General features: G+C 46.7%; 8 protein-coding genes across 8 annotated transcripts; 3 read left to right on the top strand and 5 right to left on the bottom strand.

The window, feature by feature from the left end:
- Positions 1–2198: 2198 nt before the first annotated feature.
- On the bottom strand, positions 2199–2947 carry BJ212DRAFT_1479354 (uncharacterized protein; the record flags this gene model as incomplete). The annotated part of the gene is made up of 4 exons (XM_041339863.1): positions 2199–2447; positions 2502–2642; positions 2697–2885; positions 2936–2947. 4 exons carry the CDS (start codon positions 2945–2947, stop codon positions 2199–2201), a joined length of 591 nt encoding a protein of 196 aa, XP_041194917.1.
- Positions 2948–6756: 3809 nt separating this feature from the next.
- Positions 6757–7167, bottom strand: BJ212DRAFT_1479353 (uncharacterized protein; the record flags this gene model as incomplete). Its single annotated transcript, XM_041339862.1, has 3 exons — positions 6757–6796; positions 6849–7027; positions 7078–7167. The coding sequence occupies 3 exons, from the start codon at positions 7165–7167 to the stop codon at positions 6757–6759; spliced, it is 309 nt and encodes a 102-aa protein (XP_041194916.1).
- A 1515-nt stretch (positions 7168–8682) lies between these two features.
- On the bottom strand, positions 8683–10276 carry BJ212DRAFT_1344929 (uncharacterized protein). Its single transcript, XM_041335282.1, has 2 exons — positions 8969–10276; positions 8683–8908 (listed from the first exon to the last, which is right to left on the bottom strand). The coding sequence occupies exon 1, from the start codon at positions 10148–10150 to the stop codon at positions 9134–9136; it is 1017 nt and encodes a 338-aa protein (XP_041194915.1). The 5' UTR covers positions 10151–10276; the 3' UTR covers positions 8683–8908; positions 8969–9133.
- Positions 10277–11846: 1570 nt separating this feature from the next.
- BJ212DRAFT_1576190 (uncharacterized protein) lies at positions 11847–13039 on the bottom strand. The gene is made up of 2 exons (XM_041342150.1): positions 12806–13039; positions 11847–12708 (listed from the first exon to the last, which is right to left on the bottom strand). The coding sequence occupies exons 1-2, from the start codon at positions 12873–12875 to the stop codon at positions 12170–12172; spliced, it is 609 nt and encodes a 202-aa protein (XP_041194914.1). The 5' UTR covers positions 12876–13039; the 3' UTR covers positions 11847–12169.
- On the top strand, positions 13040–15400 carry BJ212DRAFT_1344919 (uncharacterized protein). The gene is made up of 8 exons (XM_041335281.1): positions 13040–13594; positions 13704–13774; positions 13827–13988; positions 14038–14161; positions 14215–14408; positions 14464–14866; positions 14952–15067; positions 15096–15400. The coding sequence occupies exons 1-8, from the start codon at positions 13459–13461 to the stop codon at positions 15141–15143; spliced, it is 1254 nt and encodes a 417-aa protein (XP_041194913.1). The 5' UTR covers positions 13040–13458; the 3' UTR covers positions 15144–15400.
- Positions 15401–16899: 1499 nt separating this feature from the next.
- BJ212DRAFT_1344911 (iron-sulphar subunit protein of succinate dehydrogenase) lies at positions 16900–18165 on the top strand. The gene is made up of 5 exons (XM_041335280.1): positions 16900–17069; positions 17126–17197; positions 17265–17768; positions 17828–17903; positions 17963–18165. The coding sequence occupies exons 1-5, from the start codon at positions 16953–16955 to the stop codon at positions 18037–18039; spliced, it is 846 nt and encodes a 281-aa protein (XP_041194912.1). The 5' UTR covers positions 16900–16952; the 3' UTR covers positions 18040–18165.
- A 610-nt stretch (positions 18166–18775) lies between these two features.
- Positions 18776–22064, top strand: BJ212DRAFT_1479349 (uncharacterized protein; the record flags this gene model as incomplete). The annotated part of the gene is made up of 8 exons (XM_041339861.1): positions 18776–19008; positions 20741–20862; positions 20922–20966; positions 21020–21243; positions 21286–21414; positions 21452–21628; positions 21730–21778; positions 21835–22064. 8 exons carry the CDS (start codon positions 18776–18778, stop codon positions 22062–22064), a joined length of 1209 nt encoding a protein of 402 aa, XP_041194911.1.
- A 1056-nt stretch (positions 22065–23120) lies between these two features.
- Positions 23121–24881, bottom strand: BJ212DRAFT_1268621 (uncharacterized protein; the record flags this gene model as incomplete). The annotated part of the gene is made up of 9 exons (XM_041330739.1): positions 23121–23444; positions 23496–23546; positions 23599–23688; positions 23746–23919; positions 23970–23987; positions 24040–24410; positions 24466–24534; positions 24589–24785; positions 24838–24881. 9 exons carry the CDS (start codon positions 24879–24881, stop codon positions 23121–23123), a joined length of 1338 nt encoding a protein of 445 aa, XP_041194910.1.
- Positions 24882–26840: the final 1959 nt, after the last annotated feature.

The following is a 26840-nucleotide window of genomic DNA, read 5'->3' as shown; positions in this document are numbered from 1 at the left end:
GAATAGATGCCAAGCAAGATGGCAGACTTTCCTTTCTCAATTCGCACTTCAGATCCAACATGTACCTGGAAAAGAACTTATTATTCCCGATTTACTCTCCCATAGAATGGATCACCTTCCAGTCGATAGTGACGAAAAGGACAACATTAGTATACAACTTCTTCCAGATTCGATGTTTATTAACATCATTGACACTTCTTTTATGGACAGATTATGTATTTCATCCTCTGTCAACCCCATAGTTCATACAGTGCTTCAAGCGCTTACAGACCCCTCTATTCCCCCTCCTCTTCGCTCCACTCTTTCTGATTGGAAATTGAGTGATGGAATTCTTTCTTTTAAAGGACTTACTTATGTACCCCCTGGAGATCTCTGATGAGAACTCACTTCCCTACATCACGACTCTCCCACCGCCAGACACCCTGGATGTTTTAAAACCCAGGAACTCCTATCTCACGACTACTGGTGGCCTGGTCTAGCCACATTCGTCAAGAACTTCATAGAAGGCTGTTGCATCTGCCAACAGAATAAAGTAAACACGCACCCTTCTACTCCACCACTCTCCCCTATTCCGGCTCCTATCTCCAACCAACCCTTCACCCACTGTTCAGTAGATCTGATCATGGACCTTCCCCTCTCCGACAGCTTTGATAGCATCATGGTCATGGTCGACCACGGACTTTCAAAGGGGGTAATTTTCACCCCTTGTCTCAAAACTATAGACGCTGAAGGCGTTGCGAACATTTTCTTCTCTAAAGTATTCTCTAGATATGGACTTTACGATAAGATTATTTCTGACCGCGGACCTCAGTTTGCTTCCCGATTCCAGGTCGAACTCAGAAAACTCCTCAGATACAAGAATTCCCTTTCCACCGCATTCCACCCTCAGAGTGATGGAGAGACTGAACAAGTAAATCAAGAACTCGAAGTCTACCTCCAGATCTTCTGTGCTAATGACCAAACTGGTTGGGCGCCCATGTTACCACTAGCCGAATTCGTCCATAATTCACACCATCACTCTGCACGTGGTACCTCCCCCTTTTACCTCATGATGGGTTATCACCCATGTCACCTCCCTGATTCCCATCTGAAATCTGACATACCTAATATTGAACAACAACTCTCCCTACTAAATAAAGCACGAGACAAAGCGCTAGCCACTCATGAACTCGCATGTAGCACCATGCATCAACAAATTACGTCTAAATTCGTACCATTCTCTAAAGGTGATAAAGTCTGGCTCAAAGCCAAGAACCTCCACCTTGGATATCCTAATTGGAAACTCGCTCCTAAACACGAGGGACCATTCACGATCATTGATGTATTATCCCCTATAACCTATTGACTCGCCCTACCTGCGCAATGGCGCATCCACCCTGTTTTCCACGCTGCACTCCTTTCTCCTTATAAAGAGAACGATACCCATGGCCCTAACTATATTCCGCCCCCCCCTGATCTGGTTGATGGCAAAGAAGAACACAAAGTTGAAGCAGTTGTCAGACACTGCGGATCTTCATCACGAAGACAATATTATGTAAAATGGAAGGGATTCCCGAGTTCTGAGAACGAATGGATGAAGGAAGCTGAACTAGGTAACGCTTCCGAACTTCTTACTAATTATAAACGATCGCATTGTCTTCTTTGATAGTAGTCGGTGCCTACTACCCTTACAATGGGGGTAATGTTACAGTTCCATCTTTTCCTTTTCACCTCTTCACTTATTCACAATTAACTAATCATTCTTAGACATTCTATAACATTCCATTGTACGATTCCCTTTTCTCATTTCTGATTCGCTATTTACTTTCAATCTCCGATTCATTTATTAAAGCTCCGCTTTAATCTCCTTATATATACTCTATCTCTTACACTTGTAGTCTTTAACTTGACCTATGCAGACCAGGGCCTGCAATATACTGCTTAACTCGCACGACTCGTACATAGGTGTACACTTTAGATCATTTGTTTCTGTCTAGTCGTTCTTATGAATGCCGAGCATAACAGCTGGTACCTGTACAAGCCTTACAAATGTTACAGTCTGTGCCTTTGTACAGACAATACACATGATACATGTTGTATAGGTGGCACATGTTATATAAGTTTATGCAGTTGCTAGACATTGTACAGGCTTGTAAAGGATGCAAAAACTGTGCTGATTGTCACAAATTACAACATGCTGAATGAGAGAATATGCTAGATTATAAGATGATGTTGACATCCTCCATATCACTGCCTCCCATATTGCCCTTGTTGAAATCAAGGTCACCTGCCCCAATCATAGCCCACTGCTCCAACATCTCCTTGAGCTCTGCATGATGGTCAGGATTTTCTAGAAGTGTGTCTACAGACCTCTGCAATGAGTTGAAGTCAGCCCTACATTTATCTGCAGAGAGGTCTGGAACTTTGTCAGTGCCAGTCTCGCAAAACCCAGTGAGGATGCCCTTTGTCTGTTGATTCATCAATGACTAAATAACACAAATAAAATAAATAACAGGGCACACCATGGCACCCACAAGAAGCAGCCCATTGACAGGTATTGCATGTTGAAATTCATCTGTGTTCTTGAGGGCTTTCTTGCTATTACCATAGTAGAATTTGCAGCCATCCCTGAGAGCTTGTAAGACAAAATTCTTCCATTTGCCCTATAAAACTAATAGTGAGTGGCTCCCTTGGGAGGTGTAAACAAGTAACCATACATTAGATGAATCAGGAATACAAAGATAATCACTGGTCTTGAGTAACTTGGTGGCCTTTGCAATGACACATTTCTGTATCTCGTCCTTGCGCACCATGGTGCCCTTTGGGAAGATATCATATGATGCTTTTGTGATGGATACAACAACTTTCTTCAGCTCTGTATGAAACGTAAATAGATCATCACAGAACTGACAGTAAAGATATAAGTTTATTGTACATCCATTAATGAGACACTTACCAGCTGCAACATTTGTGTCATGTACTGCAGGAAATAGCCTAAGAAGCAAGATAAGATTCACAAAGGGGGTCAGGCAATGTGAGGAACCTATTTACCATTGTTTAATTTGATCTTTTTTTTGTGGTACATCCACAATTCAGTGTCAAGAACTTCTTGTGCAAGTTGTAGCACATCTCAATGATCTGGAATGGGATGCATTAGAACAGCCTGTAGATGCATTTCTAACTTTGCTGCCTGCAAAAATGCTTGCCAGGCAGGTGGGTAAAAGCTGAGCTTTGTAGGGTCCTCTTGGACTGTCTTGGCCTTGCACTTATTTCTGTATGAATCTGGCTCATCACATGTAGCATGACTGGAGGAAGTACTTCACCTAGATGGAGAATGCCGATGAGGAGACTGCATGTGGGGGGGATGCTGAGATACATGTGTATGAGGTGATGCCAAACACTGATATGGAGACCTTGAGCATGTAGAATGGTGAGAGTGCATGCAGGAGGAAGAAGGGCATATAGATGGGACATGCTGAGATGTGTGTATATGAGGTGACACTGAACACCACTATGGAGACCTTGAGTGTGAAGAAGGGTGCATAGATGGGACATGCTGAGATGTGTGTCTATGAGGCAACACTGAATGCTGGTCTGGATACTTTGAGTGGGTAGAAGTAATGTAAGGTAAGCACTCACATTTAGGAGGTCATGCTAGAGACCCAGTAGACACCACACATTGAGGTGATGGTCAATGAGGAAACTTCAACTGGCTAGAAGCACATCTGCATTCAGTACATTTCACCCTTGATAGATAAGTTAAGGAAGGAGCCTTGCACTGTCCATTCTTCATTTGATGACGCTCAAGAACATCAAAAGCTTCCTGAAGAGCATGTGATAAGATTAACCTCAAGACAAAAATTAAAACACTTTCCTCTGTTTCATCTCTGGCTGCATTGTCAAGCTCATTGTTGAAATAATCATGAATACCACTGTCCTGAGCATCAGGCTCATCTCTTTGAGTGCCAGGCTCATTGTCAAAATCCCCATCAATACCTTGATTGGAATCCCTAAGCATCAGGCTAATTGTTGACATCCCATCATACCTTGACAAACAATCTTCCTGAGCTTCACCTCCATACTCACCATCCAAATTGTTTTCATGTTATCCAAAGTCTGTGGTATTGCCTATTTCAAGTGTTTGCTCCTGGTCCTGAACTCCATCCCTGCATTGGGCACATGTGATAACAGACAGATGAGATAGTAGCAGAAGACATACCTTTCCTCAGTTCCCCTGTCAGTTTGGTCCTGGTCTGTCATATCCTATATGCCAGACATAGATCCCATCATATTCCCATGCTTTCCAGTGTCCTGCATGATTTGGGAATCATGCATGGACATGACTACTAGGTAGCCCCCCTAAAAGACAAAGTCTGTTAGCTTAGGCATCAGGCTAGTCAACCCATACCTTGGTTTCAAACCTTGGTCATATAGTTCAGTTTCCCCTCTGTGATTCATGAATTTATTATATCTTGAAGAAAAGTCATTTGTGAGATGGGAATCACATAATGACCTAGTTGATATTGTGAAGCAAGAAGGTTAAGGTATTGCCTTGCCTTTGGCTTATTCACTTTGGCTAGAGAAAACCATAGAGAAAAGTTCAAAGCCTAACAAAAACCTATCTAAAAAGCCTGTGTTTTGTGTCTTGTTATTGTATTATTATTTCTGAGTTGTTTTCTCTAGTATTTCCTTGATTTATTTTTCTATTGGGATGCTCTGACCCATCAGATACTTCACAAAATTGTACCTACAGGGTATGATGTCATAATGATGTCATATGGCTCCACAGATACTCCTGCAAGTATTCTGTTGAAAGTTATGATGTCATGATGATGTCATTTGTTCTGGAATGTTCTGCTCCACAATAACTCACCTCTGATGTCATTACTCCACCTATGGAATATTCTGGAATGTTCTGCTCCACTTCTGATGTCATTGCTCCGCTTTTTTACTTACATAATATTCCCACACAAAATGTATATAAGGAGGGCCCATTCTCCCCCAAAAAATAGGATCTCCCACTTGCAATCATTTGAATCTCAGTTTGAGCTACTCACTGTGAAGATTGTTGCTTACAAAGAAAGCCCCTTTGAAGTACCAAGTGCAGGGAAAAGACATTCCCTTGAGATTACATAAGTTTCTTACAATAGAAACTTAGTTTATTTGAGACCAGCTTCTCACCTAGTTTCTGATATTGACCAACACAAGCTTTGGTCAATCTGTTCATTTGTGAGACCTGCTTCTCACCTGGTTTCTGATATTGACCAACACGAGCTTTGGTCAATCTGTTCATTTGTGAGACCAGTTTCTCACCACTTTGTGCCTATTTGACCAACTAGTCTTTGGTCAACATTTTTGTATTTGAGACCATAGTCTCTACAGAGGATTATCTTAACAAGGAACCACATTCCAGTGTCTAGACGGTTTATCCTAGACAAGTTTATAAGTTGGGATATAACACAAAAGCTCTGGCTAAGTTAATCACATTGATTGGTTTAGCGAGCCTCCCAAGAACTCACACATTATCTACCACGAAAGAAGAAAAGTCATAGACTGTGTTAATCGAGGACTGGCAAGAAGTCTTATCCTAGTGTAATTGTGGTGTCATTACATTTTACACGCATTTATATAAGACCCTCAGTTATGAAGACACCGGACCTATTTCCAGACCCCATATCCAACTCATTCCTGGATCCCCTATCCTGTCCACCCTATGCACATTCTGTCTAGCAAGACATCTGGACTTTACCTCCTCTCAGATTCCAGACTACATCCACCACCTCACATATCTCAGTCCTATTTCTGCCCTGCCTTCCAGATCCCTAGATCTCTGGACCTCCAGATATTAACTGTACTATCTCTGGACCATTCCCACCCTCTATCTGAGATCCTGCGCCTATCCCCATTTAGGCATCTCCACCTTTCCAGTCCTTGATTATCTCTGTTTCTGTCTTGCTGATCGATCCTTGTACAAGTCTTCATCTCTGAGTTCATTTAGTTATGTTCCGTCTTACTTACTAATGTGTTTCCACATGCTCATACATAGCCTTACTCTGTTGCTTACTGATCCCCTCAGATACTCTCCAGTATATAACCCCTGTAGATACTCCTGTAGTTTCCTTAGTCTGAATATCACCTTAGATCTGCCCAATCTTCTTCCAGACTTCAGTCCATCTGAGTTTGTCCTTTTCCATAAGGCCTAGGGATGGATTCCCTAGGCTGGAATTCTGGACCTTCAGATTTGTCCCCTATGCCTCTGTCCCATGTCTAGGGATTGCTTCCCTAGACTGGAGTCTTGCTTTCCTGGCACTTACCCTCTCTCTGGACTTTGGTCCACTTCCTGTCTCTCTGACTCTACCTAAGGGTAGTCTACCTCTGTTTGCTTCCACATTGGACTTCGTCCAATGTAGCCCCTATTCCTTCCAGACCTCTGGACATCCTGTCCTGTGCACCTCCAGGTGTCCTGTCCTTTGGACATTCTGCCCTCCATACCTTTGGATGTCCTGTCCTCCTAACCCTCAGACATCCTGTCCTCCGGACCTTCAGTCCTCCTGTCCTCCATACCTCCAGACATCCTGTCCTCCTGTCCTCCAGACCTTCAGTCCTCCTGTCCTCCATACCTCTGGATATCCTGTCCTCCTATCCTCCATACTTCCAGACCTCCGGACATCCTACCCTTCCATCCTGTTTCCTGTAGAAGTACTACCTTGCAGTGAGAACTCTCCTGAGCACTTCCTGCATTCCTCCAGAACTCTCCTGTGCTCCTCTGGAAGTCCTCTAGCACTCTCCACCAGAGTAGCCAGCCTCCAGAAGTCCTCTGGACTTCATCAGACCATCATCAGACTTCCTCTGAAATGAAGGGCACATACTCAGGTAAGGGGCACAGCATACGAGCTGAGGCCAAGCCCCTCTGAGTCAGTCTCTCTCTCCCTTGAGCATGGTTCTTAACATGGTCCTGGTCATCATCATCACTGATACCATGCTCTGGAGCTTGATTTCCAGCCTCCTCCTCCGAGTCATGGGTATGCTCATTGGACTGTGGTGCCTTCTGGATGTTCTGACTGCCAGTCGAAGTGGGCTGCCAAAACCCAAACCTACCTGAAGACTGAGCTGCACTTGGGGCTGTTCAGAGAGATGTGCCAGAATGTTGGTGTCCTGAATTAGGTTGCTGGCATCCAGAATGGACATTCTTGTTGATACCAACAGAACACTGAGTAGGATTGGTGCTCCTGGTCAGAGACCTTTTAGTAGTAGCCTGGAAGAATGTTAGCTTTTGGGAGTTTATATTAGAACATCAACTATACACATTTTTCTTTGGTTTCTGGAGCTGGGAAGGAGCCATGGGGTTTTCCTCTGCATCACTAATGTCAAGATTGGTCTCCTTCTGACCTTTCCTTGCTGGGGCCACTAAGGTTTTGCCAGCTTTTTTCAACTGGTCTGCATGTCCACCTTGGCCTCATGTAGATCTCTCACTTCATCAAGTACCCTCAGAGACTTCATATGAGCACCTGGCCCTCTTCTTTGGAGGTGGGAAGTGTTGAGATTCTAAAACCTGTCACCACCAATTAGTACCCAGAGTCATCACATAAGCTGATGCTTGATGTACTAAACTAGTACAACAGAGTACATGTACAGGTACAGTATGACTCCAAACATAATAATAATTAGAGGGTATAACAAGTTGAGTTTTGACAGTGGGAGTTGAAGGATGTTAAGAAATATGAGAAGGATAAGAGACTTGAGAATTGTGAGAAGATAAGAGGCCAGCACTCAGAAAGAGGATTGTGGGATGACATGTACAGAAAAAAAGTTCAGACACCTTCTCATTGCCTCCTCTAAGTTGTCTGTTTGTTCTTTTTTTTATGAGGAACAAGATGACAAACGTACCCAACATGTAGATCCTGATAGTGAGAGACAAGTAATGAGTGCAGCATCAATGGCTTAAATATCCAAACATACACAGAAAATCCTATTCCAACATAGTGCACCTAGAATATATTGAAGTCAGCAAAACTTGGACTTGCTAAGCGTAAATATTGAAACCCAAGGTACATACACTGAGATAAAGGAAGGTCATTGGGGACCGGTGTTGCCTCTGCCATGAACAAGTTGTACTTTCACATTGTTCTTTTGATGTGGGAGTCCACTCACCCAGATCAGTTTGACCTATAACAAAATTCTAAGCAAGTTGGCTACCCCAGCAATGGGTCAATGTACCTCTCATCTGAACATGAGTGCTGAGAATACTGTAAGGATATTAGTGGTCTTTTCATACTTAAGCTTGCTCACCCCAATTGTACACCAGCCCAACAGAGGTGGCAACTGCAACATTGGAGTCAAGATGAATCGAATAATCACCATCAACATGTGGGCAACTCTCTACAAACCTACAAAATAGCTAGAAATGAAATTTGCATTGATGATTGGCCACCAACTGGGATCATTTGAGACTAGAGTCATGCTATTGGAGGATGGGAGTAAGCAAGCAGGGAATTTGGTGGACACATAACGATCACATTCATACTTAATGCCGTATACCACAATAAAGTGCTTACATCGCTGAAGTGATATTTGAGGCAGGCCTGAGGTATCAATGAAACCTGATCATTGGTGTTGTTTGCTCTTTGAATGTCATGGGGACCCCTCAACTGCTCGTGTGATGGGGTCCTCGATTTGCTGGCTAATAGGCTATAGCGCTAAATCTTCGTTGTCTGCATTCCACGAGGCTTAAGCGAGGACAATTGGCAGGTGTGATGCTTACATAAGTTCAAATACAGCTCCACACCGCAGGACTTCGGGCTTGGCGGCTGGCCTTGACGTCATGAAGCTTGTTGACTCAAGGACTGCATTATCGTCATGCTCAGCATTTTCCACAACATGCTGCCACACGTTTCTAAGTACTCGGATTTCTACCCTCAGTTCGTAAAGCGTAAGTATTCGTGATGCTGTAAATATTCGTGAAGTGCTAGGTATTCATGAAGTGTTACAGGTCCGAACCAGATCTACGATTCTGATCCTCGGAAAGTGATGGAAATTGCAATGGAGAAATGATCGTGTAGTACTTACTATACGGTAAAGATCGCTTTGCTCATTTTAATTTTAGAATAAAATACCCAGATACGGACCCTCCATAATTAGTTGTCCAAAATTCGACTCAACTGCTCCTCCCAACTACCACCAGGGCAGCAATGAAGAGCAGCATGATAACAATCCCACTCACAGCAGCAGCCACCCTACACCTCCTAATCCACGGACTCCTCGCTATCAAAAAAGGGCCACGAGGATGTGTTGAATGAATCCCTCGCGAATACGATGGCGGCATTAAGCTCTGCACCGAAGGTGCCACGAAGGGATAGCCATGGTGCAACGGCTGCATCCTAAATGAATCAACGGTCTGTGCGTTCTTACCCGTCCACAAGGGCATCATGCTCCCGCTCCGGCCATAGTTATTATTACTCTTGGCCTTCACCAGCCATCCACCGATCAGCCAACACCATGGCGCGATAAACCCAAGCCAGAACAGCGTCCGAGCGGTGTCGGATTTCTCAGTGTGCTTGCCCCATTTCTCGTTGGCCTGGCGCGCGCTAGAGCATTCCGTGTGCGAGCCAAAATATAGCTCTGACTCTGCAAAGCGACGGTCGATGAACGAAGATGACATCGATCGGACAGAATCACGCTGGCTTGGAGTATCGATCCTACCGTGATTAGTCCGGTGATCTACATTGGGCTGTGGTAGTGAGTATGAGGGTGGATATGTTGAGGTTCGCGATGAAGGACGGGGAAGTAAGGGTGTGTGTGTTGCTGGAGAGGGTGTGTGCGTTGCTGGAGGCAGCTGAGGGATTCCCTGTTGATACTCGGGGGAACTCTTAGAGGACTCCGCAGTTCGGCTTGATGGGAGCTCTTGATCACCTAGAGGTTCATGATCCGGTTCTAAAACCATAGCAGAGTATCTGCTCTCCCGCACTGCAGCAGCTGACCGAGCTGTGACGAAGCTCTCGCGTTTTGTCGAAGCATCATCGGGGGTACCCAGCCCTTCATCAACGATATCCCGGGACAAAAGTGTGTCTGAGGGGAGGGGTCCTGGAAATGCTGGGCGTAGATCAAGAGGAGGAATCACAGGCGGTGTTGCAGATGACGAGTTGCCAGACTGGTGTGTCCTCGTCGACGACATACTTATGGTCCTGTTCAGCGGGCGGGAAAGAAAATTTGAATATACTGGCGATGAACCTGTTTAAATCAATTAGTTACGAAACCAAACTCTAGAAATCGCGCACGAACGTGACGAGTCACCAGTAAGTGAATCCTCTCGTCGTCTTGCAAATTGCGGAGCGACTGGGGTGGTGGGCGTGGGCGTTGGGCGTGCAGAGTACATAGCTACCACGCTTGTTGGTGTCATCATAGTACCCGTAGTACCACTCGCTCGAGAACCGGAGCCATCAGGGCTGCTTGGTAATGATACGTTACGCTTCTCAGGTGACATATAGTCTTGCTCAACAATTGGAGAGAGTGGGTGCCCAAAACTCTCCTGTACCGGTAGTCGCAATGAATGCGAGCTCTTGGAGGGTTGTAAGGTCCGCGTGCGTGGGACATTTGCTGGTGGTGAAGTGGGAGGTGGTGGTGGGAAATGATGAGGCAGAAGATTTGGTGCCGATGATGCGGCACGAGCAACCGAAGTTCCTCCAGACCCTCCGAGCCAGGAAACTTGCGAAGGGGTTTTAGGCGATTCGAGGCTACTCTGGGAGGATGATGCCGGCGTATGATTTTGCCAGTATGGGTAAGGGTGTGTCGGCACGCGGAGCCCAGGAGGCAGCGGGCGCTTAGGATTTGAAGGCGTAGTCGGAAGGGAGGATGTACTGTCAAGGGCTTGGGAGCCCTGGCTCTCCACAGGAGGATGATTCGAGTGGACTTCGGTTTCGATATGCACCTGGAGTTGCGAGTCAGCATCTTGCTGACGTTGTTTGCCCTTGCTATTGGATTCCGAGCCCATGAAGTGAAACATAGAGGTGAAGCAAATGAGAGATAGAGGACTGGGTTGGGTGAGTGGTGACAAAAGGCTTTCCTGTGGACTGCCCGCGTGCGATCAATGGCGTGGAAGGGTGGTAAGGGCGCTGGACGATCGATGAGTGTAAATACGTATAATGCGTAAGTACAAGGAAACCTCGGACACACGAAACCAGTGTCAGGTATAAGTACCGTGGACGGGCGGGCATGCAGGAGAAGCTTGTTGTGAAAGGTGAGGATGCCACGAAAAAGGGGGGCGTAAGAAGCACGATATCACTATCGATGCTCGTAGAATGGAATCGATTGACCATAGAGAGTAGGCGGCTGGCTGTTCAGATTATCATGTGAGGAGGCTGGCGAGCGCAAGAAAAGGCGTGTATGCCTCACACATAACATGAGGCGAGTACCTACCATATCGGCTAGTCATTAGTTGATGGTGTCATAAACCGTTGCGGACCACGGTTTGCAGTGAGTTTGCGGTTTTTATATCCAGTCAAGCTCTCTACATTCCAGCCGCTGCATCGGACGAGTCAGATTGAAAGTAGCAGGATGGCAATAAACCTCACCTCCCTGGGACATAGATAGCTAGATTGCATGTGTTTTCCAGTTGCCTGTTAAGCGGATAGTACTACATGAGGGATGTGAACGAAAGAGTAGCCAGTTGCAATGCCGCATGCAGGTCTCCTCATGGCCGCTGCTTGTCACGAATGACCATTTACACTAAAGAAATATCCAGCACATGGCTAGTGGTGTGCACGAGTCCGATAGGAGAAAACTAAATATGAACGACCGCATCGATATATGATTCGGCCTGCATAGGGAAGATGGCATACTGAACGTGTACAGCCACCTGTTAAACTGCATCACAGACCGTCGCGCAGTTTAACAGGTGGCTGTACACACTGCTTTGAACATCATCGGATATCTTCATGATATCGAACACAAAGTAATCAGATACATTGATGTAATCGGCAAACAACAGGGGAGTGAGGAATTAGTAGCAGTACGTATAAACAGTGTCAAGTATTGGTATCGTAAGTCGTTAGCAGAACCCTGTTCTGCACCAGCCAGCGTGCAATCCATCCTGTATCCATACATTCATCAACTAGATCTACGCACCGAGGACATACTCGTGCTCATTGATTAAATATAGCAATGAAGATTGCAAAAGTGAGTGTATGGTCCACGTTCATACGTCGGTCCCTGTGACTGCCGGAGTATCATCGACAGTAGGAGTGTCAAGTTCTGTGGCAGGTGCATCCTCAGCTGCTGAAGTAGAAAGTATCTTGGTATCATCCTTTGAATCATCTTCAGGTTGTCCCTCGTCCAAAATTACTTCAGACGAAGAGGCCACCGAATCGACGTCCGAATCATCTTGGGCGTCTTTCTTATCAGCATCGTCCTCTGGAGCCGTAGCCACTTCTTCTATCGATGTTGTGTCCAATTGTGGGGTTCTACCGGGAGAATCTGGCAGGGGAACTTCCTCGGGACCGGATGATGAGTCCGACTTCTTCTCATCCAATTCCACATCTTTCACCCCCTGCGTCACTGACTTAACATCCTCTCCCTCCTTCTTATCCGAGTCTGTTGGTATTGAAGGGGAACTGCCTTCAGCCTGCGTGGATTCCCCCTTTAGTTTCTTGACACTCGTAGAAGCAGAGTCATCATCGCCATCCTCAACGAAGCTGAAGCACCTCTTCCGACCTATCGTGGGTGCATTGGATGTTGCTGCATATCAGATCGATCAATTAAAACAATAACACAAGAGCACATCAGTTCCAAAAGATCGTCAAATCACCATGTTGGGATATGAAACACGACTCACCATCATCTCTCCAGGGCCGGTCTGGGCGCGGCAGAAATGAAGTTGAAACACGACGTATGAACTTGAACATTGATATAGTACGTGTCAAGCGAGATGACAGAGATATGAGCAGCAAAAGATATAGACTGGGGTAAGCGAAGGTTATTATCGATACAGTGATGTCCTGTTGGGTGGCTGATGTACTATCACGTACACCAGAAACCGAATTCACAACAGTTCAACGGACGTGAACGGTTAATCTTCTATTGACATTTGTTTGGTCATAGTATGATCTCTCTCAATTTTTGTTTTGATCTGCGGCAAATCGAAATTTCAAGGTCGTCAAGTTGCATACAAGCACGACAGGAAGTCATCGGTTCGTTCGAAGGCTCGCACAGTGACTCGACATTACACTGCCTGGTTTCGATGGTGCAGTGAATGCAGTTATCGCGCTTACGTAACGTGATCATGACTCGTCGAAGGACTATTGGAGGAAAGAGATCAAAAGGACATCTTGATTCGTGACGCTACACCAGTTGGCATAATACATATATTAGCCGATACCCTCGATCTCGAGCATTGGACATCTTCCTTTTTAATCACATCGATCCTCGTCTTCTCCATTACCAACGATCCAGAAGCTTCATCGAAACCAGAAGAGAAATATAACTACCATGACACTCGACGTGACTAGTTTCATAGACAACAAAGGAGGAAATGCTGAGGAAATTCGTGAATCGCAACGGAAGCGGGGAGAGTCGGTAGAACTGGTCGATCAGGTCATAGACATGTACGCGGAGTGGGTGAAGAGTGAGTTTTGATTGCCTTTCATGATCAGCGAGCCAGATCCTCTCAAAAGCGCGATCTTGAGAGCTGTCTATCTTGTAACATAGAACCCATATGCTGATCGTATTTTAAGTGGATTTTGAGGCCAACGGCCTCAGCAAGCAGGTCAACGCGGTGCAAAAGGAGATCGCAGCCAAGAAGAAGGTTGTTCTTGACGCTTATCTACTCACTTGCTTGAATTTATGATCTTTTATAGGCCAAACAACCAGCAGATGACCTAGTTACTGCAAAGAAAGAGCTAGATGCGAAGGTTGACGCGAAACGGAAAGAGACTCGCGAGTTCGAGGTCGAGATGCGGAAGAAAGCTTCGACAGTAGGAAACCTCGTGGCGAAGGATGTCCCAATCAGCTTGACTGAGGTGAGCCTCCGAGTTATGTCTTCCCCGTTTAACTGAGACAACATTTTAGGATGACAACATAACGCTCCGAACCTGGCATCCAGATGGTCCTAATGGTCAAGTAGAAAAGAAGACGAATATCATGCCTCACCATGAAGTTTTGCTCAGATTAGATGCAATGGACCTTGATCGAGGTTTGATTCTCGTTGCATTCATATTCTATAAGGTATTCAAACCAATACACTAGGTGCCAAGGTCGCAGGTCATCGCGGCTACTTCCTCACAAATGATGGTGTCGATCTCAACCAAGCCCTCATCACATATGCCCTTGACTTCCTCCGTAAAAATGGATACAAGAAAGTCCAACCGCCATTCCTCGTCAATAAAGACGTCATGGCAAAGACCGCGCAGCTTGACCAGTTTGACGAGGAACTGTACAAGGCATGACGAAGTTAAAGGATGGCGCCGTTCAAAACTAATTGATATCATCATACAGGTTATCGCAAATGACGACGAGAAATATCTCATCGCGACTTCGGAACAGCCCATATCGGCATTCCACCAAGACGAATGGTTCGAAGACCCTAAAACTCAGCTTCCCATATACTATGCTGGATACTCGACATGTTTCCGTAAAGAAGCCGGCTCGGCTGGACGTGACATGTGGGGCATCTTCCGTGTGCACCAGTTTGAGAAGGTTGAGCAGTTCGTGATCACTGCTCCGGAAGAGAGCTGGAATGCATTCGATACCATGCTGGGGAACAGTGAACGGTTCTATCAGAGCCTGGGTCTCTCTTACCGCGTGGTGGCGATCGTCAGTGGCGCACTGAACCTTGCAGCGTCGAAGAAATGCGATCTGGAGGCGTGGTTCCCATTCCAAGGTGCACTACAAAGAACTGGTTTCCTGCTCGAATTGCACGGATTATCGTAAGTTGAACTTTCATCCGTAAACTTCGCGTTGACGTGGACTCGGCGACACTACAGAGAGCAGGCGGCTAGAAGTCCGTTGCGGTCTCAAAACGAAGGACCAGCAACGGAAGGTTTACGTCCACATGCTGAACGGAACGATGTGCGCTACAGAACGCGCATTGTGCTGTTTGGTCGAAAATTATCAGACACCAGATGTAGTGCTCTTTCTTTTTGCGACGCGAGGGATTGACATTAATACCGCATTGACTCTCAGGGTCTCGTTATACCCGAGGTACTCAGGCCATATATGCAGGGACGGGACTTCCTACCATGGGTGAAGGAGCTGCCGAAGAACTTACAGAGGAAGCAAATATAGATGTGTCGTATATTCTGTTTTGTGCTAGTAGAATACGTGATTCACAGTCATGCACGTACGTTATCGTGTAGTATTCGACACGCGTATGAAAATTCAGGGTTAAACACCTTGAAAAAGAAGGAGCGACTGTCTCCAGGCCTTCTGTCAAGGTCTGACTACGGGATATCAGCCAAACACACACATCACCCGAAAATTCTTTAGAGCTTTAAACGGCCTCAGTGCAAGTTTTATCTAGATTTCCTGTATGTCCTCTAAAGTCACACATGTACGTCCCCGACTCCCAACGTCAGTGGAGGAGGGCTCTTGTCGAACAAGATCGGTTTCCCATCTCCCAAAACCTCCGCCAGTTACACCCGTGTTGGGGCCTTTTCTTACAATCATTTGACACCTTATTTATTACGAGGCATGAAGGTGAACTCTATTTCATGGACATAAAAAAGAGGTTTCAGCGCAATGACTGGGCCTACTTAAGACGGAGCTCCGAGGATCTATACGGCGCAAAATGTTGTCAGCAGGTTTCGAACCGACTGCAAGAGAAACAGATTTTGATTCTGTTGTGGTAACCACTTGGTTAAGACCAGTTAAGATGAGCCTCTGAGGGATCCATCTATGAGTGAATAGATGTGTGTGTTCCGATAGAAAAAGCCTTGTCGTCGGCAGGTTTCGAGCCTGCGCAACTCCAACAGAAACATATTTCGATTCTCTTGTGGTAACCACTTTGGCCAGGGCAAAGTTGAGAGAACCTCCGAAGAATCGTCCATGAGCAAATCTTCAAGGCATGTTCCGACAGAAAAAAACCTCATCGACAAGTTTTGGACCTGCACTGGTACAGTCCAAGAGACAGATTTAGATTCTGTTGTAGTGACCACTTCGGCCAGAGCGAAGTTGAGATGAACCTCTGAAAAATTGTCTATCAGTGAGTCTTCAAGGCGTGTTCCTATAGAAAGGAAAAACCCTGTTGTCCGGCAGGTTTCGAACCTGCACAATCCAAAAGAAATAGATTTTGATTCTGATGTTGTGGTAACCACTTGGGACGGGACGGTTCCTGGTCAAGTTGAGATGTATCAAAGGTGAAGAGGCTCGGACTAGAGACGGGAGGAGAAACTCAGTCTTCGCATTGAGAGACTAAAACTACGACAGCGCATACCTAGAGACGGAAGAAGAAACTAAGTGGGTAGTTAGAATGAAAATATCATATATCACTAAGTGCTGATACTCACCTCAGTCTCCGGATTGAGGGACTGAGGAGAGTTCGTTCTGAGACGCGAGAATAAAAGAAAGACGTTGGAGCGGAGAACGAAAGGGGCATGCGTAGAACACACTGTAGCAAAGAGTGATTGTGTATGTAAAGAAAGATACGTACAATAAGTGCATTCTGATAAGATGAACCTCCGAAGAACTGTCTATAAAGGTGTGATAAAGAGGGGAATCATTTATCGGCAGGTTTCGATTCCGCACCGCCCAAGAGAGCATGTTTCTGATCTGTTCTGGTGCCAGATGGCTATGACTACTCAAGATAGGCTTTGAAGGATCCATCCATGAGTGAATATTCAAGCTAAGGGGTGGTAAAAGGAAAAAGCTGATTGGCTGCGGCTTTACGCGTCGGAGCTTGAAAGGTACAGACCGACTCCCGGCAAAGCGGAGCCGCCCACTCCGAATTCACGCGACACAACCTTTGCCTCCCTTCATAACACACGGTCATGCAGACTGCCAGTGCACTGCGTTCCAGCGTGCGTTCCAGCGTGCGCTCGTTCGCTTCGTCGGCAAGATACCAAGCTAGTCCTGCCCTGAATAAGGAGTTCAAGATTTATCGCTGGGTGAGTGCTAACTGTAATGTATTTAAATATGGTGAACTGATGCATTTGTGTCTCAGAACCCAGATGACCCTGCCAAGAAACCTACTCTCCAGTCTTACACCATTGATCTTAACCAGACTGGGCCAATGGTATGTTCGCGCCCACATGTTTCTCATTGTGATATTTGAACTCGCCTTTTGTTTTCTTTTGTAACAGATTCTTGACGCACTCATCAAAATCAAGAATGAAGTCGATCCCACGCTAACCTTCCGTCGTTCGTGCAGAGAGGGCATCTGTGGTTCGTGCGCGATGAATATCGACGGTCAAAATACCCTCGCCTGTCTCTGTCGCATCGACAGAAACCCGAGCAAGAAATCTAAGATTTATCCTCTTCCTCACAGTACGTTCCTCATCGTGACAATTTTAAATCCCCTCAACACCTTCGCTTTTACAGTGTATATCGTGAAAGACCTGGTCCCTGACCTGACGCTCTTCTACAAGCAGTACAAGTCCATCAAGCCCTACCTCCAGAACGATAACTTGCCCGAGCAGGGCGAGTTCTTGCAAACACAGGAAGACCGCAAGAAGCTCGATGGTCTTTATGAGTGTATTCTATGCGCATGCTGCTCGACAAGTTGTCCGTCGTATTGGTGGAACCAGGATGAATACTTGGGTCCTGCAACGCTGATGCAGGCATACCGCTGGATCGCTGACTCTCGTGTACGTGATGTTCCTTCGTGAGATATGTCGTGGGACCTCATTCGCGTTTTTGGTGACAGGATTCATATGGTTCCCAGAGAAAGGAGCAACTCCAGAACGAGATGAGCATGTACCGTTGTCACACGATTTTTAACTGTGCGTTGCCTCAGTCACTTTGCGTGCCGTGTATCACAAATATTCATTGTTCACTCAAGGCGCACGTACCTGCCCGAAGGGTCTTAACCCTGCAGAAGCCATTGCGAAGATCAAGCTTGAGCTTGCAGCTGACTAAAGTTCAACAGTCTTGCGTGATACAAAACCACGATGGGACGGAACTTATGTGTGAATAGCTAGCTGGTTTTTCGCTCGTTCCAGTGTATCATCAGTGAACATATTGAAACATTTTATTTACTTGAAAGTTGACCTTGTGAGGGAAAGAATGAATCATCAACCAAGCCGCTCCGGCCCCAGGGCGTCACTTTATATCTAGACAAAAGCGACTTTTGGATCATGAGTACTCTGCCACAAACGTGCACAGTACCAGTGAGTAATCGTTGTTTGCCACTCGTCATTGTCTAATTTTCTCATCGATGTCATTGCCTAGACTCGGACGAAGAAGACACCAATACTTCGTGAGTAAGAACTTATAGCCGATACTATCGACGCAAGGTTGCAAGCCATATTTCCCTCGCACTACTGGCTCCTCACTGTCCTAGTGCTCTATCGTTGGGTGCGTGTAACTTGATCTCACTTGATTACGAACTCATCACCAAAATACAAACCCTTGATTTTTACAGTCTCGCTAAGTCGTAAGCACTCACCACATTATTTCCTTCACTTGTTTCTACTACCAGTATCAAATTTCTATGAACGTGCACGTTGATATTCAGCCCTACCCACTTCGATTTTGTACTGATGAGACACCTAACATGACAGTTACAAAAACGTCCTCTTTGCTCAGCTCCTCTCTTCGGCTTGATGCTCGCTGTGTCTTCGACTGTCCTCGTGTAACCTGAATCCAATACAACATGGCAGACAAACCTGAAGCGAAGGAGTATCGAATTGCCTTGCAGAATTGTCCCCCAGCCATGAATTTCACTCCGCCTGTCTCGACAACCTCAGGACTCAGCCTTACCACAGATTCCAGCAGCTGGGCGTCCTATCTGACCTCCACCAGCGGGGCATTCCGTCTGACCTTGACGAGGCCGTCGAGCTTCATCGAGCTGCACTACTTCTCCGCCCCCTGGTCATTCTCTTCATGGTGCGTTGAAGACGGCTGTAGAACTGGTGGAGAGAGGCCTTGCGGTATTCTGGACCCAGTTGACACGCTTCTGTTTACCATTCGATAATTTTTCCCTGTCTAATGACACCGGCACAACCTTGGCGGAAGAGTCCAAGCAGTTGAGCTTTCGCCTTCGTGACACATTCGACAAATCCGACAACTAACCATGTGGGATGATGTCGTCTCACGAATCCGCATACTTTCTGACTTTTCTTGTTTTCTCCTACCTCCTATGTTCTCCGACCTACAGAAGGCGGCAGAGGATGGTCCAGTCATTATTGTCAATACAAGCCAGTATTGCTATGATGCCTTGATCGTCCATGGCGCCCTTTTTTTAAAAAAAAAAATCAATGTTTATGTCCTATGGAGAGATGTACTCTATGGAGGACAGTTCTATCTAGTCTAGGGGACCCCCAGTGTCCCCAACGCATCACTGGGCGCACGAATGCCCTGGTGTAGGGCGTGCCCCCACCAGTCCGCCGTTCCCGTCGGCCGTTTTAGACGTGCCGCCCTTCGAAGATGAGATGACTTGTATGTATACAGGATCGATCAGTATGTTATTTAACCATTTTTCATTATAGTAACGCGTACTCGGCCGCTTTCGCGGACATGTACAGGGGTCGATTTGGAATTATGTGGAACATTTGATTGACGTGGACCCGGAGATGAGCAGTGGGTCCTTTGTTCCGAGTGGTGTGTTCTGTTAGGGCTGAAAAAGCGCTGGTGACTCCGTGTAGACGAGTGGATGAGACAGATGAGTTGGGACATGTATGTACAGGAGGGAGTTCGATGAGTCTTTGACGTGCGGGTATCTGTGGTTCGGGTGATCAGTCTGTCAAGGTGCGCGGAGTGGGTACTTCACCGAGTATGGCTCTCAAACGTCTGGTGGCGTTAACATATTCGACTAGGTGATGGGTAGCTTCAGGCTCTGATAGGAGGAATTGGACGGACGAGGCTTTGCGGCCTAGGGCTATGGACAGGCGGTGGCGTTCTCGTTGGTAGTGCGGACAAACTAACAGGAAGTGGTGCACGGATTCATCTAGTCCTGGGCAATGAGGGCAGGAAGGGCTAGCTGCTTTCTGAATGCGGTGCAGCCATGGCGCCCTGTCGACGTGCCACTCGATATTACACAAGCCTCGAGTTTCAGTCACTCGCAGAGCAATTTGGTTCTTCTGGTCATTTTCACAAACCTGTCAGCGTCGTGCGCAAGCTGTGGCACGATATCGTTGACCCCGTGGTCCAAGCTCTCAGGGTGTCTAATGTTCACCCTGGCTCGCGTATCTAGCGGTGTCTCACTATTGAATCAAACTTCGTTGTCTATGCGCATGGACTCTCGAGCCTGGGATTACACGGGCTCGGTAGCCATCTGTAATACTGTCAGTAAGACTCTTCCTACTGACATCAGAACCTCCGGGGGATTTTGCACTTGTCGGTTTATTAACTTGCTGCAGAGCTAATTCCAAAGCTGGACGAGTAATGATTTCCTACAAGGGTTGCCTGTTGAGGGTGGACCCGAGTAGAAGCAATGATGGCCACAATTGACGGGCACAAACAGTGCCTTCCCTCTCGGTGACGATTTCATCATGCAATCGTAGTTTTGATTTCCTGTCGCAAGGCAGCAGAAGGTAAAGTACAAGTGCCTTGGGAGAATGTTTCACGCATCATACGTACTGCCAGCACTTACACCCTGCCTGGGTTACATTTGTTGCAGTTTGTTCCAGTATGGAGCTGCTCTCAGTGCAAATGGCGAAAAAGTGCCCCTCTTGTCTATCCAGAGAATGCTGCTTTCCGCAAAGATAGCTGGGTTTCCCAAGCAACAAGTCTGCGCAAAAGGTGCGGGTGATATCCGTCATTATTCTAGCCATCATGTTGATTCATGCACTCCAAGTTAGATGATGCACCCGACTCACAGATACCACCCGAACCACAGATACCACGTAAGTTCACGTAACTCACGCGCCAGTTTGAAGATGACTTACTCTTTTTCCAGAGCTGCCTCAGCAATATATCAATCCATCCGAAGCTGATCGCGCTGTTCGACAGGCCATTGACGATCAACTGGAAAATGCCCCACTTCGTGTAATCGATACTTCCACCGGACGCTTATGCAATCGAGAGGCACAGACCAACGTCTTCATGAGAAGCATAGAGTACAAGGAGTTGTTACCATCGATGCCGCGTGAACCCCTCCAAATGGAGCCCATCAGAGAAGCGGTCGCGTAGTTCTTCAGTTGGGTCATGTTGTCACATAGATAGGAAAGCAAGGAGCCGCTGCTGCGCGACATTCAGTACAAGGACATGTGCACGTTAGATCCAGTTGGATCTGTGGTGAAGTTGCAGAAGCTTTGCAAAGTTGCTCGCGATGCGGGGCATCGCCGGGCATGGGTCGATACGTGCTGCATTGACCAGAACAACAATGTAGCTCCAAGAATCAGTCAACTCTATGTTCATCTGGTATCACCGCTCAGCACTCACCATCGTCTATCTATCGGATGTTCTGCCTTCGTCACAGTCTATCGCACTCGCACGCAACGCTTGGAACACGCGAAGATGGTCTTTTCAGGAGTTGTCGGCTTCTGTAGTCGCGCTCCGAACGCAGGTACGCCTCTCCTTCTACGTACTAACAATGCCTTTTGTGGCCTCTTTGCCTCAAAAATCCACGGAGCGAACATTTGTGTCGAGTAATGCTAATGTTGGAAGTTCGTTGTTGCGTTCGTTGACCGTACCCTCGTCTCTTCCTTTCGCGCCGGTCTGCACCCTTAGTGCTGATGCATTCCAGGGACGTTGACATTAACACCATAATAGAGTTTCTGGTTGCCCCACTGCAATACGGATGGATGGGTGAGACGCATGGTGCGTCCAAGGACGAAGGCTATGGCAATACTGCAGCGAGACATGAAACGAATGTGCGAAACGACGGCTTACAGGCAAAGTCTGACACGCGAGACCCGGTAGACACGAAGATTGCTGAGACACAAGAAAAACAGGCTTGTCTGAGGAAAAGAAGGGACGCGGTGGCGCAAAGGGAAATATAGGTTCGTTGATTGACTCTTTGTCGTCTTTTCCTCTGTGTGTGTCGTCTAGAGTCGATTGTGCCATGGGGTAGGAAGGGCTGATTTGTTTCGTACTTGAGACAGGAGATTTTGTGTTTTTGAGGGGTCTGGTGGACCGGAACGGGGTGCGTAAGGATGTGGTGGTATGCCTGTAGGAGCGCCTGTTCTGTTTGTATGGTTGTAAGATGAGGTGGCTGTTTGCACTAGCGCTGACTGGTGGACGCGAGGGTAGGCATCACTCTAGGGTGGAAGCTTAGGGTTGACTCTGAATAATCGACCTGTGTCACACAGTCAAAAACGGTGTTGGAGGGTATATATGCATGTGGAATAAGTAAGGGTGACTTTTCTAGTTTTACGGGGTGAGACGTTGACGTTAGCTATATACGCTTCGCAGGCGCGATGGATGAGGAGGAAGTCTGGGGTAGTTGAGCGGTTGAATAAGTCGTCAGAGTCGTCGCCAGTTCTGGGTCGAGAAGAGGTGTCATATCATCTTCGTGACCATCGTCGAGATAACCTGATGATGAACAAGAAGTAGATAGCTACCTCTGAATCCTAACTTAGAGATCGTCGAATCTCCTAGCACTGCTGCTCGCATACTACCTCCCAAGATCTTTTCCTTGATGAGAATACTTAATACTGGTCTAGTTCTTCCAGGTTCATACTGAGGACTCCTAACGAGTTCAACACATCCCATGCAGATGTTCTGAACGTCCGGTGTAGTTGCCACAGACAGAGGATAGTAGAACTGGATAGTGGCAAACGAGGCTGGTAAGAACGATAGAAACATGTGATGCCGACCTCAAAAGATTGTAATCTTTATGATGGTTGAGTCGAGGATGATTGTCACTACAGCTTGAGATGTCATCCAGTATTCAAGATTCAAGATTCAATGTCCATCAGGTCTGTGGCGTTGATAATCAAGTGACGACCTTCTGGCAAGCTCGGTCAATGTACAATATTTACGCAACTCACACGCAAAAAACTCAGTACTCAGCGCTAGCATACAGTGTAGAACAATGTGATCATGATGCACCGTTCTCATATTCCATCCTGCAGTTGCCTTTCGGCCCTTTCGAATTCAGCAACAGCACCACCTTCTTCACCTTCAAATTTATTTTCCCAATCCCACTGGTCTATGATCTTCTCTTTCAGAATCTCCATCTCCTCTCGTTCGTTGCCTCGATCTGTCCCATCATAATAACCAGGTGCGCAAAAATTGTACATCTTTCCTGCACGTTTCGATTCACGTGCTACGAATTGGCTGAACGGGAGGCGGACGCCCTGGTATGCTTTCAGCGCGACGGGCACATTATCCAATGTTGTGAGTGGATGTGCAAGAAGGCGACCAAGCACAAAGGCATCCTTGATATAAGGAGATGAGTTTGCATGGTCTGCTAAACGAACATGCCATACCTCGATTGCCTGACCAGCTCCAGCGCCACAGTAGGGCGTCATGGCATGGGCCTATGTACACGATCTAGTCAAAGGATCGTCGTGGCAGTAAAGAGAAACCCACCGCATCTCCTATCAGCGCAACTCTGTCGCAAGTGAATGAGGGCAATTCATTTACCACGTGAAGCGCCCATCTTGAGGGTTTTTCGAAACACTGCGAAAAATGCTCATCAGTCTAGAACAGCATAGACGACTCGGCCCAAAAAATTACGTTCAAAAGGCGCTTAGCATCAGGCTCGAAGTCCTGATATGCTTCCTCAACCTCTTCTAGTGACACATCTGAAACCCAATGGCCTTCAAAAGGTGTGCCAGCTTTCTGTTCATCAGAAGCATATGCTGCGACATTGATCTGCGTTCCTTGCAAAACCGGATATGAGACGATGTGCTTTTAAGTATTCGTTAGCAAGCAGGGACCAGTTGATTGTGGTAAATTACCTTTCCCTTCCCGCAGAACTGTGAAATGAAAGTTATTCCTGACAATCGTGACCGCTTTCTGAGGACTTACTATGATGAAATCCTTCAAAGCTACGTTACTTGGATCCAATTTCGAGAGCTTCTCCGCTGGAAAGACGCTACGATAGACAAGCGTTCCGGTCCAAGATGGATCACTGTAGTGTCTTATCTTGTTTGGGTCTACGGTGCCTGGGCCTACTGTTTCGAAAAATGTCTTCCGCACTGATGAGTGGACACCGTCTGCCCCTACCAACACGTCAGCAGTCGAGGTGCTGTCATCAGCGAAACAGAGGATGAGTGATCCTGGTGACTGCTTTTCATACTTGGTAAGTCGTTTATTAAAGTGGATAGTGCATGACGACGGGATGCTTTGCTTGAGAATGTCGACGAGATCCTTTCGATGCATAGTGGAATTCCGTCTAACTGTGAGAGGTCTTGTCATCTTCCTCCCCAGTTCGAAATAATGGAGTTCACAGACAAGTTTTAGAGATATAATGAAACCACTCAAAACCACCCTTCAGGGCATTAGACTTCCTTAATCTCAGACCTGTCGAAACGAATCAAGTTAAACGCAGTTGTAAGACGAGATCTCGAAACAGACCATAACTAGATGAAGGGTGGGAGATTTTTTCATAGAATCCGAGTTCCACCATGACCTCCACCGTGCGTCGCGAGATTGAAATCCCAGCCCCAGCGGTCGTGAGGGCATCATGCGCTTCGTATAAGTCTATGTGGATATCGCGCCCTGCAAACTTGCCAATCGTGATGGCGAGGACAAGCCCTCCTATACCTGCACCACTGCATAGAGAGTTCAGTCTGCGTCCCGTTTGTAAGAGGTTATCCGACTCACCAGATTGCTACTCGAAACTTGGGAGTGGAGGATGAGATCGACATTGGCCGTGCGTTAGCCGAATTGGAGTAATAGCATAGGCCGAGTGGTCACCCCGGTCCTGAACTTGTTGTCGCCCGGTCGCGCTATTTGAGTCAAGTTCTTCTCGCGGGTCTTCGGTGCAAGGGTAAATGAGGTTGGTGCTGATGAATAGTGGTCCGATTGCTTTATATACTTCTCGGTTTCCGAATTAGATTCCGATTTCCCTCAGCGCGTGATGTAGGCACCTTGCCAGCTGAGTCCTGTTTGAATTGGACTTATCAGACACATAAATGCCGATATCGATTCAAGGGTGTGCCTATGGAGATCATGCCAGTGATGTAAAATATCTGCGTCGCTCTCATTCCTCGTTGTCCTTGCTCAAGTGCACATAACTTAGCCATTGATCAGAGAAATACTGCAAACACATACCAGAATGAACATCAGGGTGGTATGGTCACGGTCCTGATTGTTTTGCCTGTTGAGTATTTGCACCAGGAATTGACAAAGACAAATTTCAATTAGTAATTGCGTTCTTGTAGCAACCATACTTGCCTACATAGCATCCAAATTTTAATACGAGCACAGGTCGGCCTTCCCAAGATCTCCCGAGTTCGTGACGCTAATCATCGAGTCTCCCTCGGAGTCGCATGCAGGACTCGTCACCCAGTGTTGTGCCAAACGGCTGTCGTAATTTCGGAGTGACCCGTTCAAACGTTCAACGTTCATGCACATGACCCAACTCGTCCGAGCTTTGACTTTGAAGTGGTTCAGACCCCACGTCATTTCAGGTGATGCAGCAGAAGTATGGTAGTAGAAACGGGTACGTTTTCTCACATCGTGCAGAACATTCGCTGAGTACTGTGACAGTAACGCCTAAACAGTGAATCAATGCGAAGTCTGACATTACAACGAACAAGCCGACGAGGGTTGTTAATTCTTCAAAGAGTGCGTGTACGATGGCCAGTGACTTGCCAGTGACCTATGTAAGTTTGCAACGACTCCATACACAGATCTAGTAAAATTGACAGAAGAGGATATTAAGCAGCAGAATGGATGTCTTGAGCAGGTTGTGAAAGGAGCGGGAGGGACGGAGGGAGTTAGAGGGGCAGCTAGGGAACCCAGAACGTGTACTTGGCGGCTTCGATTCTAAGGATTAACTAACTTCCGATGCTCGTAGCGGTTGAAGCGGAAAATTGTACGTATCCCGTCCGTCAAGTACGCAAACTTGTTTTCTGATCGTTTGCAGCTTGACAACGACTCTCCAAACATTGTCTGCTGTGAAGTTGAATTGAGACTAACAGAGTTCGAAGAAGAGTAGTCGGAGTCGTCACAACAGAAAGTACTCTCTTTCCTACTCTCACTGCAGGGCCTAAGATTTAGGTGTCGTGGCTGAGTATCTCTGAATACAGGAAACAACATTCAGCACATCGAGCTATGCTGGTCACGTCTAGCTATAGTAGCTGGGACACGGGCGTTAATTGATAGAATGAAGCTGTATGTACTGACAGCGCTGCCACCAATATTGCAGCTTCTGAAGCGCCCGCTGATCTCCTAGGCTATCATGCTTCCATAATACATTGTTTTGAACAATTTGGACTGATGCGGTAGACTTGCTGTATACACGAGGTGTGCGGCGCTCGAGCTCAAGGCTTGTTTCTTTCCTGCCATGTCGTGCCAGTATCATGCTCGAGGTCGTTGTCGTTTCGGAACGAAGTGCAAGTTTAGCCACGAAATCCAGGCAAGTTTTCACTCAGGAATTCTGGGTCTGGGTTGTGTACTGAAGCTTATCATTACAGGGTGACGCATTAGCACGCACTCAGCATGTTGAAGGTGCTGAGTCGAGTCGTACTAATGTCAACCATCCATTCGATCATAAGGGTCGTCGTCAACACAACGGCCAACAGAATTGCCAGCCCAGGGCGGTTCAGCCACAGGTGCAGCGCACCATTTCTCAAAGGCCAACACCAGAGAATTCCGGCCAT

The sequence above is a fragment of the Suillus subaureus genome, assembly GCF_016647635.1.
Source record: "Suillus subaureus strain MN1 chromosome Unknown BJ212scaffold_10, whole genome shotgun sequence".
Classification (NCBI taxonomy): domain Eukaryota; kingdom Fungi; phylum Basidiomycota; class Agaricomycetes; order Boletales; family Suillaceae; genus Suillus; species Suillus subaureus.
The sequence above is the reverse complement of the archived record's forward strand: the minus strand, read 5'-3'. Positions and strand labels throughout refer to the sequence as shown.

Excerpts from the sequence above, each read along its gene's own strand:
- BJ212DRAFT_1344929 (XM_041335282.1), bottom strand. The coding sequence starts at position 10,150 with ATGTCGTCGACGAGGACACACCAGTCTGGCAACTCGTCATCTGCAACA.
- BJ212DRAFT_1576190 (XM_041342150.1), bottom strand. The coding sequence starts at position 12,875 with ATGTTCAAGTTCATACGTCGTGTTTCAACTTCATTTCTGCCGCGCCCA. Across the intron at positions 12,709-12,805 it reads CCGGCCCTGGAGAGATGATG|CAACATCCAATGCACCCACG; the intron begins GTGAGTCGTGTT and ends TCTGATATGCAG.
- BJ212DRAFT_1344919 (XM_041335281.1), top strand. The coding sequence starts at position 13,459 with ATGACACTCGACGTGACTAGTTTCATAGACAACAAAGGAGGAAATGCT. Across the intron at positions 13,595-13,703 it reads GTACGCGGAGTGGGTGAAGA|TGGATTTTGAGGCCAACGGC; the intron begins GTGAGTTTTGAT and ends TCGTATTTTAAG. Across the intron at positions 13,989-14,037 it reads TCCCAATCAGCTTGACTGAG|GATGACAACATAACGCTCCG; the intron begins GTGAGCCTCCGA and ends ACAACATTTTAG.
- BJ212DRAFT_1344911 (XM_041335280.1), top strand. The coding sequence starts at position 16,953 with ATGCAGACTGCCAGTGCACTGCGTTCCAGCGTGCGTTCCAGCGTGCGC. Across the intron at positions 17,769-17,827 it reads GCTGGATCGCTGACTCTCGT|GATTCATATGGTTCCCAGAG; the intron begins GTACGTGATGTT and ends TTTTGGTGACAG. Across the intron at positions 17,904-17,962 it reads TTGTCACACGATTTTTAACT|GCGCACGTACCTGCCCGAAG; the intron begins GTGCGTTGCCTC and ends TGTTCACTCAAG.